The sequence below is a fragment of the Eretmochelys imbricata genome, chromosome 2, assembly GCF_965152235.1.
Source record: "Eretmochelys imbricata isolate rEreImb1 chromosome 2, rEreImb1.hap1, whole genome shotgun sequence".
NCBI classification, from domain to species: domain Eukaryota; kingdom Metazoa; phylum Chordata; order Testudines; family Cheloniidae; genus Eretmochelys; species Eretmochelys imbricata.
In genome coordinates this window covers 266,978,619-266,993,464 of record NC_135573.1, presented here as the reverse complement: position 1 = coordinate 266,993,464, position 14,846 = coordinate 266,978,619, and the positions used below count along the sequence as shown (strand labels likewise).

The window sequence follows — 14,846 nt, the reverse complement described above, 5'->3', positions numbered from 1 at the left end:
ATCTTCTACCTATCATCAATATTTGCTCAATAAGACCTCTGGAACTGAGCTATTGCTACCACATGGATCCTTCCCAAGGGAGGAAACTACTTTGCTGTTGTACTTGTTGATCAAGAGGGGGAAACATTCTACAGAGTTGTTTGACCAGATTCTGCTCTGGGTTGCACCTGAGCCACCAATTGCAGGAGTGTAACTAGAGTGCCAGATTCAGCCCTCTATTTCAGGGGGTTCTTGAACCATTTCATGGTTTGAATCACATTTTAATGCAGAGATCATTTAGGGGATCAAATGCCCACTCATTCGTGATTGCAGAGAATCCCTATTTAGGAGCGCATATCATTCTCCAGGAACTGCTTATTTGGGAAAGTAATAATTGGAAAGCATTTAATGTAGGTTTAGTTGTCTCTCATGCGATTTAGCAGTTGGAAGGAGAAGTCAGCAACATGAGACCAGACAACTCTCTGCATACCCACCACCAAGCAGTCCGTGGACCACCTTTTGCTCTATTCAATGTGCATCTTGCAAAATTAATTCTTTTAACTGCTTACCTGCTAGTTAATAATACAAACATTTAATAGAGGAAAAATAAGGTTAAGTTAGAGCAATTAGAATAATAATAATCTTGGCGAACCTCCCCATCAGTTCAGTTACCAGTAGGGTTGCCAACTTTGTATTTAAAAACTGGACACTCCAGCTGGAACAACCCTGCCCCTGCCCTCAAGACCCCACCCCTGGCCCACCTCTTCCCCCAAGGCCCCACCTCAGTCGCTCACTGCTTTTCCCCTCTCTGCCTTGGTCGGGAGGTACACGTCTGCAAAGGCAGGGCTGGGAGCTGCAGCTGCCCAACACAGGTAGGAGAAGGTCCCAGCTGAGTAGGAGCCAGCACAGATTAGTGACCAGGCACCTCCCTGACCTCTGTGATGGGACTTTGGTTGTCCATCAGTAGATCTGACTGGACACTGTCAGGTCCCCTTTTTGACTGGATTTTCCAGTCGAACATCAGGCATCATTCATTGAAAACAAATGTTATGTATACTACAACATAGCACTCTTCATCGTAACAGATGATCATACAATATAAAATTTTACTCTTTTTCCCCCTCTTTAGTTCTCCCTAACTGCTCATATGTAGGCACAATTGGGCAATGTTAAAATCAACATCCCACAGAATTTGGAGGATTTATTTTAACACCCCACTTCGCCGCCCCCCAGCAAGAAAGTCCACATCATAAGGTTTAAAAAAACGGCACAAAAAACAGGTGTTTTTTAATCCTTTGCAGGCCACCTTTAAGCAAGGCATTTAACAAGATGCACAGGTTTGGTAAGATTTTCTGACCTGTGTTTGATTATGTTTTTAAGCAGAAGACGCCACTATTTTTTCCCCCTATCTCCATCTGCTGACACTTCCTCTTAAATTGGAGCCAGTGCTGCTTTTGGTTTAGAGAGAAGAATAATCCCACATCAGTTTTGCCTCTCATCTTTCATGTTGCACAGAAGCGACAGAAAGGAGAACATTATCCATTTCTGTTTTCTCTTCCAAGAGCTCAAAAATGAAGCCTGCATCTCGGGTGCTATAAATTACTCTAAATTGTGGAAGTTTGAACTACATTTTGTCTTTGGCCATACTAACATGCACTGCTGGCACCACTATCATTTTCATGTGCTTAATGGACTTTCCCATTTATTTCCTATTTTTACATCAAGAAGGCCAATCTCTTAAACTGATCTAAGGCTCTTTGAAGCTCTAATTTCTATCTAAAATTCTGTGAATGATCTTGCTCTGTTCCGTAAATTCTCTGATGTGTCAAAGGTTCCTCACGTCAAACTTCTCCCACGCTTTCTGCAATGATACAGTCTCTCTCTAGTATAGGTTAGTTGGTGTTCTAGAATATGCTTTTTTGAATTAAATTTTTGGTATAGTCAATACGCTTTTATGTGTCCGTTCTCCCCCCTTTCATGAATCATTTTGATAGCTAATAAACTCAGTTGCTTCTCACGGTTTAAACAGATGAGCTAAAATGACTGGTCCGTCCCATGCTTGAGTTCAATTCAGTGTTATAAAAGGTCTTCTACACAAAAGCTTTTCCTACAGTCGGTACATATGTATGGTTCATATTCTCAGATGGATTTGTTGATGACTGAGTGGAAAATCAGTTCCCATAAAGCTTTTGCCACAGTGGTTACAGGCATATGTTGTGAGTTCGTAAGTGATTAGTAAGTCTTGGTTTCTCAGTAAAGCTTTTCTCGCATTCTGTACATTTATAGGGTCTCTCTCCCGTGTGAGTTCTCTGGTGTCGAATAAGATCTGCATGGCGACCAAAGCTTTTTCCACAGTCTGTACATATGTATGATGATACCGGACTCTTTTTTGCATGAATTCGCTTGTGTTTTAAAAGACCTATCTTCAATTTAAAGGTTTTCTTACATTCTGTACATAGATATAGTCTCTCTCCTGTGGGTGTCTCCTGGTAGAAAAGGATACCTTTGAATTTATTGGAATCTCCTTTCCCAAGAGTAGAGTTACCCATTCTGCTTCCAGTAAGATTCCTCAGCTCTGTTTCTGTGCTCCAATTACTCTCACAAGTTATTCCATTGTCAGGAGTTTGGAAAACCAGGTCTTCTGATCTTCCTGAAAACGATCCATGCAGTTCCATATTTTCTGGAGCTTCCTCATTATCCTGCACTTCAGTTTTGATCACAATCCCATCATCCACTGGAATAAAAAGAATCCAAACATTCATTTCATCTGTTTGGGAAAAGGAAATCTCCTAAGAATAAAACATTCCTGATCCATAATGCACAAAATGCTTGTAGGTCATATTGCTCCTTGGAGGGAAACAAAAAACAGAAAAGTGATAACTTATTGGACCAGTAAATAATGTATGTCACTCAAACTTTTGCATATAAAATGCCTCTCATAAACTGCCAATTCCAGAAGTTTAAGTAATTTAGATTGAAAGAACTCCACGCTATGTCATCTAATCTATCTCCCTGCATTTTAACAAGATAGATTTGACTTCGTAAACCATCCCTAGTAGAAGCCATGAATATCACCAGTAATGATGATTCTACAACTTTAATACCCTCAAAATCTACCTGTGCCTCTCTATTGCTACTGACAAAACCCTTGTCCGTACCTTTGCCATCTTACTTGTTGATTTCTGTAACCTTCTCTGTGGCTGCCTTGATTCTAATCTCTTCCACTCTACTCCATACAAAAAGCTGCTCCGTCATCTTTCTCCCTCTCACTCAAACTGAATCACCTAACTCCCTGCCCCTCTTTTTTACTGCATTAAATAGAAATATGCCCTTTCCTTCAAGGCATAGATCATCCTGTCTCCAACATTTCTGCTCTCATTTTCCCCCTACTCCCTCTATATTTCCCATGCTCCTCCCTGTTCTCTCACCTTACTGCTCCCTTCTCTGACTCTTAGCATTGCTCCTTACAGTACCCCTACATTTGGGGCATCATCCCTCTTCTTCGCCAAGCACCCTGTCTTGCCTCTTTCAAACCTTTTGTTAAAACACCTCATGGAATTCTTCCTACCTCATGCTCCTTACTAATAATTCTTCACCACGATCACCCTTCCTAAATTATTTTTCCATGTCACTCAACCACTATGTTAGTAATGGTGGCCATATAAGTACCAAGAGATGCTTCATCTTAGACCACATGTTCTGCAAGGTAGGGCATGTGTCATACCATTTGTTTAAAAAGGGTTATGTATATGTATATCAGTATGTGATTTTTAGTATTAACACATGTTATCCAAACACTTAGAAATTGGATGGATGAAAGGAGAGAATCTGCCTTAGACCAGAAAGTTCACTGGTTCCCATATCTACAATGAACTTATGACAAGGTCTTGTTATAAAATAGCAATACATGAGAAAAGACAAAAACTACAGAAGTGTTCATCATGATGGTTTCTCTTGCCAGCTTTAAGTCATTTACTCTTCTGAGAGGTCTGAATCCATTACTCACCTATGCTAGGATTCATAGACATTTCTCTTTCCTCCAAGCCCTGCTGAGCCTTGACACGTAGCTCTTCTCTTGACTGCATATCATGTTTGGAGACTGAATAGTTTGGACAAAGAATAAAAAAAGTCCCATAATATCTTCTTAATATTCACTGATTTTTTAAACTTCAAAGAATGTCACATTATCTGAAATTAATGCTTACATTGCTGTGGTAGTAGGTAAATTGTGCAGAGGTAACAGTGTTAAAGGTGACCATTTTTGAGTCTGTTCAGATTATGAGACTTTTGATCGACTTATTTATTTTTGTCAAAATCCCGGTTTTCATTAATATCTGTTTAAAAACAGTGGCTTTGACCTCCCCAGGAAAACCCAAGGGACTGGAATTTAAATTCTGCCCCTTGCTGACATCACTGCTATTTGCACACCTTGCAGCTGCAAATAGCATTTTCCTCTCCATCCCCACACAACTCCTATGTACTGACAGATGGCACATGCACCATCCCTACGGAGCAACTGAGCATGCTCTATCCCAGGGAAGCATGGGCTGAGCAGGACTTTCCCTGCAATTGCTCCTCCTACCTGCTGGGGGTCACTATAACACCAGACACTAAAACTAGAGCAAGGAGACTCTCTCTTCTATGCTTTCAATGCTCCTACTGCTGACACCTAGGCAGTGTGGAGAAGAATGAAAGCGCCTGATTCAAAGGCAGACAGGTGAGGAGAAAAGAGATGCAGAGCTGGGGTGGGGGGAATGGGACAGAAGACACAGGAGGCTAGGAGAAGGGGCAGGAGTCTGCCAAGGAATAAGAGCAGAAGGGAGCACAGGGGTGGAAGGCTCTGTAGTCACTAGAAAACACTCACCAAAGAACATGTAATTCAGTCCATTTAATATTCCTTTGCCATCTAGCAAATACCTGTGAAACCCACTGGCTAAGTGTGTATCACCATCCCCTTCTAGTGCCACACCCTCACAAATGATAAAAGCCTTCTACTCCTTCCACTTACTCTGTTACCTCAAGTGGTAGAGGTTTGCATGAATCCAAAGATCCTAATTCTGCTGATGACCCATGTGGGAGGGACAATATTATTCCTCAGGATGATTTTTTTTTTTTTTTAAAAGAATACTTAAGAAATTACATCCAAAAAATTACATTAAAAGAACATGAAGGTTACAAAGTCTAGCATGAAGGACACCTATAACCTTAATTCAGCCCCCTTGTGCATATGCATTATGATAGTCTTTAATTATGTGACGATATACTGTTTTCACACAACTCCTGCCCCATTCCTTGTAAAAGACTGATTGTGCTTTGACAATAGATCAGGGTTGTGTTGCGAAAGAGGTTGTTGTCTGTAGGACCCCTGCTTCATTTGTTGCAGAAGTTGGATGGTGTGCAGCGAATGAGGCAGAGAATTGCAGGAAAAGAAAGAGTAGCCTCACGGTTAATGCCACTGAATATTGCCCTGGAGAACTGGATTCTGTCCCTGCCTCTGCTACAGAGTTCCTATGTGATGCTTAGCAAGTCACTTAAACCAAAATTTTCACAAGTGGCTATTTTTTTCCCCGCAGGTGTTCCTAATTTTCTGAAACAGCACCACACACAGGGTTGTACCAATTTAACTACTTAGATAACCCCCCACCACCACCATCACCACCACAGCAGCAGTTAAGTCAGTACAAAAACTGTATACAGACCAGGTACTGGGAGGTGGGGTGGGAAGGGAATCAGAGTAGGAGCAGCTCACACTAAAACTTCATGATTAAAAGATCCATGGGGTTTGTGATGTAATTCTTTCACCTAAAATTAAGCAAAAACTGCCAAGGATGAAAGCGTGTGCCCAAAAGGCACACTTTAATTGGGGTGAGGGTGGAGGGAGTTAAAAAAAAAATCTTAGAAGTAAAAAAAAAAAAAAAAAAAGCTTAAATGTAAGTAATCCTAGAAAACATCAGAAAGGATTTGCAGATTACTTGAATAAAGATCCTGCAGAAAGGCAGAATGTTTGCTCAGAAATCAGTTTTGCTCCCTTCAGGAAATTCAGGGAGAATCCCAATCACACCATATGTACTAAACCACTTGGCAGTTTATAAGTCAGCTGAAAGTCCAGATCCCCTTCAAGAGGAAGAGAACAGACATCTAATCTTTCCCATTGCCATTTTTTCTTGTTTTAGAGTTGGCATATAGATTAAGAAATGATATAATCACAAATTACTTAAATACTTTATTCTTGAAATATCCTTTACTGAAGGAGTGCTTCATCCACATCACACATGGAAAGTAGCATCTGTGCATGTGGCTTCAACATACACAACTGAACAGTGTATAAGCATTATTCACAGCAGGAAAGTGGTGGATATAGAGGTATTAGAAACATGACTGTGTCTATCAATCTTCTTTTACAGAAAAGGACGTATGGAGTTGATCTTCTATCACAAAGGTTTTGGAGCATCTAAGAACTGATCCACCAGCAATCAAAGGATTTGAGAAAACAGACCGGAGCCAGCCCAAGAACTGTACACATTTCACAACTTCCAGAGAATGAGTGAAAACTGACCTTTACCCAGTGAGATTAAAGATTCATAATTGTCCTTTATCACTTTTTTGTAAAGCTCCTTTTGCCACTCTTCTAAATTCTTCCCGTCAGGAGCTGCAACATTATCAAATGTCCCTGGGACCTGAAATAAAAAGTATTGCATACTTAGTATCTTTGATTACATCCTGACAAGGGCCTTACTTAGAATATTACATATGCAGTCATTTGCCGGGTGTTTCTGATGGCACTCTATATCTGACAGCTACTGTATATCACCTTTACAAAGAGGAATTAGATATTTATACTGCTATCCTGCTCTCAAAGTCAGTATAATCGTTTCAAGGTGGTATTCCTTAGCTCTTCACTGAATCATGACTTCCCAAGCAACAGAATCAAAAAGGTAGAAGTAAAGACTATCAAAGTCATCTTGGCCAATCTCTGAAACTCAGTGCAGTAGTTCTCTTCAGCACATTCTTCAGTGCTTTCTTTGTCCAATGTACTTTAAATGACTCAAGCTATGAGGCAACTCCACAGTTCAATAGATCTCACTACCAGGATTTCTTTTTCCTGGTGATCAACTTAAATTTTCCTTTAGCTAGAAGAAAGGGATTGTAAACAAGCATACTGTCTTGCACCAAACTGAGTTATTGCTCTCTCTTTAGCATTTATACCTTCCAAATACTGGCAGACTGTTGTATCACTCCTTCACCAATACATATTTTAAAAATAAATTTTTAAAAAGATCTTTCCTTATAAATTAAACCCTCCAACACTTTAATCTAATTTGTTGCTCCTTTTTTCAGTTCCTTCCAACTCATCTAGATCTTTCTGATTTGAGGTGACCAGAGTTGAGTGCAGTATTATAGCTGCAGTTTCTTAAATCCACTTCCTCTTTCATTTCCCAGATAGGAAGTCCTTCTTTTGGCCTTGAATCTTGTGTAATGCCCACAACCTCCGCAAAGATTAAACAATCTCTGATGATGTTTGCCAGTATTTTTGCTCCTACAGTTATAAACATAAAATTTTGAAAATAAAACAAAACTTCAATGAAAAGCTAGTGCAAATACATCCAAGACTGCCAATTTCACAGCTAGCCTGTAGCTCCCCACCCAATTAATTTTAATATTAAAGGACACGAACTACATGTAAAGTTGTATCAATACTTGCCTGATCAGTATTATTGTTCCCACGTGGCTTGTATCCATTTGGTAATATTAGGAGTGAACACTCTGCCTTTATGTATTGCCTTTCATTCAAATGGGTATCTAAGTGTTTCACAAATTTTATCAATTGTACAACCTATGGATCCAGTTCTACAAATCTGTAGTCATATGAGTATTCACTTTTACATTAGAAAACTATTCCATGAGTAAGCACTACTCAGATGATGGTTTGTAATATCTGGTTCTAAACAGGATCACCACCCAAAACTGATGTACAAGATACTGAATTGAACTGAAACTTAGACACTATTTAACAGTCCCTAACAAGGTCTGCCCAGATCTGAAGAAGAGGTCTGTGTAGCTCAAAAGCTTGCTTCTTTCACCCTCATAAATGGTCCAATAAAAGATATAATCTCCCATTCTTATCTCTCTAACATCCTGGGACCAACAGAGCTACAACAATACTACATCCAACAAACATACACAGTATAAGCTCTATACTACAATCAAGTCATCCCAAATCAAATGAGATTATTCACATGAGTAAGGACTACTCACTCATACGAGTACAGGTTTGCAGGATTGGGATTCATTTTGGAGCAGGAAGTAAAGAAGAGTATAGTATCCAACTGAAATGCCAAACAGAAATTTTTACTTGGGCAGAATGTAATTGCACAAGCTGAAACAGGATCAAGAGAGAAGCACCATAATATTGTCTGTATTCACAAGAGCTCAGCAACAATGTGCCTCCTAACTCCACGGTGCACAATGATTAAGTAGCAACTCAAAGGGAAAAGTGCAACCTACTGAATCATTTATATTTTTATTTCCTGCAGCACCTAGGTGTTCCCTTGGAGAATTCCCATCCAAGTATTCTCTTATTATGCTCTCTTAATTTAAGAGAAACAAATAGAATATCAAATATTTAAATTACCTTCAAATGTTCAGGATTCCGGATTCGTTTTCGAGTTTTATTACTTATTCCACCACAGAAACTTTGAGGTGTTCCAACAAGCCAGTTTCCGTCTTCACCCAAAATGAATTTTTTGGGAACTGCTTCTTTCAGTAGGCGCCGGTTTTTCCTAATTTTTAGAGGATCAATTTCAAAAGAACTGTCCTCAAAATGTTTAGAACATAGTCGCTGATGTTTTGATGGAGTTCCCATTTCCCGACCCATGTTGTGAATCCACTGCTTCAAGAGAGGTTTGTTATGTAAAGGAAAACCATAGAAAGTAACTGTACTGTTCTTATATACCCCACTTGTAGCATTTTGACAGTTCAAAGCTGAGCAATAAACCATTGTAAAATGAGCAGTAGAAACAAATCTAAAACAGTAATAAGATGCCAAGAGGTCAGTTTGCAGGGTTTATAATCAACTATTGCTTTAATATTAAGAGCAGTAGATATATGCACCTCAACAACATACAGCGTTGTATAATACAGGAAAAGATTAAGTTCACAGTGAAGCAAAATGTAGTTGTGGAGCCAGACTTCAATACAGGACACGTGGACCTCAGCATAGTTTATATCTGTAAAATACAGAGAAAAGTCAGGCTCCTGCTTTCTTAAATTATATACTGCTCTTCCTTAAACCATATACTGGCATACAGTTTCCGCAAGTCCAAGTACCTATTTACACCCCCAAACTAAAATGTTTCTTTAACATTTAACACTACCATGTACATCTCCCATATATTAAACACCCCTGTATTATGCATACACACAAGTACACCCTATCAATCAGGATATTTGCTAAAAATTTTGCCATATTCAGCAGCAAAAAAATATTTATAACATATGGGTTACACAGAAGGCAGCAACAGAAGGATGATGTACAATGTCCAAAAAGGAGCAATTCATATGAGGAAATGTCAGCTTTATACTTGTCGGGAAAAGAAGGAGACTTTGGCTGCACATTGGAGAAGAAGCAAGTATCAGAGGATCGACATATGGAAGAAGCACGTTGGACTGCAAGAACTCAAGTATATGCTGATGCACAGGGGACTGTAGTCAACAAATCAGATATGTACCTACGTTTTAAATTGGGACGAAGGCATGTGTGAAGGAAAAGGAAATGTCAAGAGAAGGGACTCTAGAAGGGAGAATGTTGGGAATGCATAGTACAAGCAAATTTAATCCCAAACACCCCAGAACTGGTTCCGGGATATCTCCTTTCCCTGGAATAAATCTCTTGACCGTTTCCACCATTCCTACATGCCTGAAAGCGTCTGAAGTTCCCGACACTCTGGTCACACGGGCAGCACTACACCAGCTATTCTGTCAAGGAGAAGCACCATTCCATCACGCTGGGGAAATGCAGAGAGCCCTGCTCCACCACCTCAGCACGTCAATGGGGGGAGAAGGGGAACAGTGAACCCTCCTCTCTGTTTCATTGTGGGGTTACGCCTAGGCAGCCCTGATCTATCAACCCAGTTGGCTGCGGGGGTGACGGCAGCCCCAGGTCACTGTCCTGACGCACTGCGGGGGGGGGGTGGAGGAAAGCAGCCCCACTCCGCACCCCAGTGCATTGTGGGGAAAGTACAACCCACCACACGCAGTCCATTGCCCCGGTGCGTTACGGGTCGGGGAGCAGACAGCCCCACTCTATCCGGGGGGGATGGGCAACACCCCGTCCAGCAGCCCACACAGACTTATTGGGGAGCATCCCCCCACCTCGCCCCGGGGCATCATGGGAAGCGGAGCCTCTTCCCCCCCCTTCCAGAGGGGCTCCCTGAGAGTCTCTCACCTCCACTGCCGGGCAGCCATCTTCCCCCTCTCAGTCCCTCCCTTCATCACCGTCCCACTCCCTCCTCCCCGTTCCCCACCCTCAGCGCGCGCAGCAGCCTGTAACGGCCCCGCCTTGCGCGCGCTTCTGGTCGCCGCCCAGTGCCCACCAATGGGAGACGACCACCCACCCCCGTGAGCAGGGAAGGTTACGGTAGGGAGCGAGGACAACGACCAATCAGAATCGACACCAGCTAGGATGGGTAACGGCTCTAAGCTTCAGTCTTACCAGGACGACACCATTCTTCCGTCCTCTCCTCTGATTGGCCAACCTCTTCCGGCTGTTGTCCTCTGACTGGTGATCGACGGGCCTGAGGAACCAATCAGCCTCTTGACTCTTCCACTTTCCCCCAGGAGTCTCCTCTACTAGCGACAGTGGTGGGCTGCTCCGACCTGGGCATTCCTATTGGCCCGCCCCTGGCAGGACCGAGTTGTGATTGGTGGAGACGGCTGTCGACCTTGCGGAAGAGCCCTTACAGATCGCGAGTGGGGCGATGGTGCAGGCTGGGAAAAAGCCGCAGTGGGAAAAACTGAGGTTTCTTGTAATCCGGCCTCCCGCCTCGCCCCCACGCTGCCTGGTGGTTGGTATTTCCCCACCCCCCAGAGACTCTGCCGCCCGCCGCCCCCCAGACACGGCCCCTCAATCTTCCCTCCCCACCGCAGTTCCCCTCACCCACACCCGGCCCCCTCGCTCGCCCCAAAGCTCCCTTTAGTCGCAGCCAGCCCGCCCCCCAGAGCTCCTCTCAGTCGCCCCCAGCCTGCTCCGCTCCCGCTCCCCCTGGAGCTCCCCACAGTCACTCCCAGGACCCTCCAGAGCTCCCCTCAGTCGCACCCAGCCCAGGCCCTCACCCGCTCCCCCTGGAGCTCCCTCAATGGCAGCCACCCGCCCCCCAGAGCTCCCCTCAGTCACCCCCAGCCCCTTCCCCTCACTCTCCCCGGAGCTCCCCTTAGTCACTCCCAGGACCCCCCAGAGGTCCCCTCATTCACACCCACCCCACCCCACTTTCCCTGGAGCTCCCCTCAGTTGCTCCCAGCCCACCCCCCAGAGCTCCCCTCCATTGCACCCAGCCCGTGCCCCTGCTCCCCCTGGAGCTCCCCTCAGTCACCCCCACACCCCACCAGAGCTCCCCTCAGTCACACCCCGCCAACTGCCCCTGGAGCTCTCTTCAGCTCTCGCCCAGCCCCACCCATCAGTCTCCCACAGACACTACTGCCTATCCCCTCTCCCAAGCTCCCCTCAAACATAGCCAGCTCCTTCCTCCAGCAGGCCCACAGCCCCTTTCTGCCTCCCTGAGACCCCTCCCCACTTTCAGCTCATTACCCTGCAACCCAGAGGGCCCCCCCTGCTCAACCAACATGGAGCGTGGTGACCCCAGTGCAGCAGCATTAGAGTAAACGTAGGACCACTATTCTCAGCAAGGGACTAGGGGAGATCAAAGTGCATGGTGGTGTGGAAATGTAGAGGGAGCATTTATGACAGGTTCCATCACAGAGACCCCATTGGGACTGTCACCTGATGTGCTGAGATTACCTCTGAGCCTGTTTTCTCTGCCAGTTTGGGACTCCAGAACCCTGCCTTGTTGAGCCAGACATACAAGCCTGCTGCAACACAGACCCAGGTCTGGTCCATGCCCCCAAAGCTGCAGCCTTAACTGAAAATGACTTAGCAAGTGCTCCTGTCTCCAGCACCCAGACACCCAACTTCCAATAGGATCCAAACCCCAAATAAATCTGTTTTACTCTGTATAAAGCTTATACAGGATAAGCTCATAAATTGTGCACCCTCTATAACACAGAGATATGCATAGCTGTTTGCTCCCCCAGGTATTAATCACTTACTCTTGGTTAATTAATAAACAAAAGTGATATTAAGTAAAAAAAAAAGCAGAATTTAAGTGGTTTCAGGTAATGACAGAACAAAGTAAATTACCAAGCAAAATAAAACAAAACATGCAAGTCTAAGCCTAATACATTAAGAAACTGATTACAGATGAAATCTCACCCTCAGATGTTCCAATAAGCTTCTTTTACAGACTAGACTCCTTCCTAGTCTGGGCCCAATCCTTTCCCCTGATACAGACCTTGTTAGTTCCAGCAGGCATCTTAGGTGAAAGGCAGGGGATTCCACATGACTGGAATCCCCGCTTTGTTCTCTTTCATCCCTTTTTATACCTTTGACACAAGGCAAGTATCCTTTGGGTCTCTCTGGCTTCCCACCCCTCCTTCTAAATGGAAAAGCACCAGGTTAAAGATGGATTTCAGTGTCATGTGACATGTTCACAAGTCCTCTGAGCCACCCTCCATTCTTTCAGGACTGGCCTGTACATAGACAGTGGAGGCTTGCAGGTAAACAGCCATCTACAGACCACTGTTCTAGTTAATGGGATCCATCAAAATTCCAAGCAACCATTAATGGCCCACACTTTGCATAATTACAGTAGGACTTCAGAGTAATACTTCATATTTTTAGTTTTAGATAAAAGAATGATACATATATACAAATAGGATGAACACACTCAGATAAGATTTGTAATGATACCTTACAAGAGACCTTTTGCATAATGCATATTCCAGTTACATCATATTCACATTTATAAATATTTTTATAAAGCATTATGGAGTGCAATGTCACAGCATCGTATCCAGATCTTAGCAACTTTCCCTTCTGTCCACCCCACATTTTTTCTTCCTGGTAGTACCTCCTCTCCCTGTTTGAAAATATACCTATAAGTCTCAGAGTTCTTCAGTCGTCAAGTTGTTTAGCTGAAGGCACTATTCATTTGACTGTACCACAGAGAGGGTGGACATCTTTAAAAGTAGTGAAAGATATATTGTTTTTTTATTTCATGAAACTTGGAAGGACAATTTCGCAAGTACCTAAGAAGATGATGTCAGGAACACAGAAAAGGAAACAAAAAGCTCATTTAATGACTGCAATGAAGAAAGATGTAGATACAATGAAACAATACTTAATATAGGTTAACAACCCTTGCAGTAGTAGCCGCAAGACTGTCACAGCAGAGACATCAGATGAAAAATGCATAGAGAATCCACAACTGAACATTCAAGGATCAGCAAAAGAAAAACAAAGAGATCCAAACAAAACAAATTCTTTATCCGAACCAGAATAATGACGATGCCACTAGTGACAGAGATTAAATGATTCCCATTATAAGCATTCACAGAATCATAGAATATCAGGGTTGAAAGGAACCTCAGGAGGTCATCTAGTCCAACCCCCTGCTCAAAGCAGGATGAATCCCCAATTTTTGCCCCAGATCCCTAAATGGCCCCCTCAAGGATTGAACTCACAACCCTGGGTTTAGCAGGCCAATGTTCAAACCACTGAGTTATCCCTCCCCCAACAAAGCAGGACCAATCCCCAATTTTTTAGCAATACCATTTCTGATCCTGCTTTATGGTCCAGTCTAACACCCAAAATTCAAGCTCTGCTAGTGACCAATGGTCCACCAAAAGTAAAGGACATGGATTTTCCTCTGGATGAGCAGAATTGCCATTTTTCTATGATGTTTTTATACAGAAAGCTTGAAAATGGCAAAGTTTTGAAGCGGCGCTGGCTGCTTTACTCAGATTCCACTGACAAGGTTTTCTGTTTCTGCTGCAAGCTCTTTGACTTGAATCCAAAATCATCCCTAGCATTCAAGGGGTTGAATGATTGAAGAACATGTCTCAGCTTCTCATGCATCATGAAAAGTTGCCTAGTCAGTTCAGTTCCTACCAAATGTGGATCAAAGCAGAGAAAAGGCTAAAACAGGATAATTGCATGAACATGGATCTTCAATGTGTAATTAAACAAGAGACAAAACACTGGGAGAACATTGTAAAGAGGCTCATGACAATAACACTTTATCTTTCTAAAAATAACATGGCTTTCCAAGGTTTATCTGACAGGCTCTTCACGATGAACAAGAATTTCCTAGGTTTGGTGGAATTACTAGGAAAGTACAATAAAGTAATGAAGGAACATTTGCGACGCATACTTTCCAGGGAGGTGACAGATCACTACTCTGGAAAAACAATCCAGAATGAGATAATTGAATTATTGGTGAAGAAAGTGCTGCAAGATATTCTTAAAAGGTTAAGGAGTGCTAAGTTCTACTCCATTATATTGGATTGCACTCCAGATGAGCGCCATTATGAAAAGATAGATTTCAGAGTAGCAGCTGTGTTAGTCTGTATTCACAAAAAGAAAAGGAGTACTTGTGGCACCTTAGAGACTAACAAATTTATTTGAGCATAAGCTTTCATGAGCTACAGCTCACTTCTGTATTTTCCACTGAATGCATCCAATGAAGTGAGCTGTAGCTCATGAAAGCTTATGCTCAAATAAATTTGATAGTCTCTAAGGTGCCACAAGTACTCCT

General features: G+C 42.9%; 1 protein-coding gene across 12 annotated transcripts; it reads right to left on the bottom strand.

Annotated features, from left to right (window-relative positions):
- Positions 1-770: 770 nt before the first annotated feature.
- On the bottom strand, positions 771-10,811 carry LOC144260062 (zinc finger protein 425-like). 12 transcript variants are annotated; one of them, XM_077808587.1, is made up of 6 exons: positions 10,691-10,811; positions 9,091-9,206; positions 8,612-8,759; positions 6,536-6,656; positions 3,986-4,078; positions 771-2,746 (listed from the first exon to the last, which is right to left on the bottom strand). In XM_077808587.1, exons 2-6 carry the CDS (start codon positions 9,195-9,197, stop codon positions 2,181-2,183), a joined length of 1,035 nt encoding a protein of 344 aa, XP_077664713.1. In that variant the 5' UTR covers positions 9,198-9,206; positions 10,691-10,811; the 3' UTR covers positions 771-2,180. The 12 variants fall into 12 exon arrangements, 11 of the variants coding, with proteins under 11 accessions (XP_077664713.1, XP_077664718.1, XP_077664709.1 ...); XM_077808592.1 differs by lacking the exon at positions 10,691-10,811 and adding an exon at positions 10,593-10,684; XM_077808583.1 differs by lacking the exon at positions 10,691-10,811 and adding exons at positions 9,712-9,954; positions 10,424-10,576 and having other exon boundaries at positions 8,612-9,206.
- Between the last annotated feature and the right edge of the window lie 4,035 nt (positions 10,812-14,846).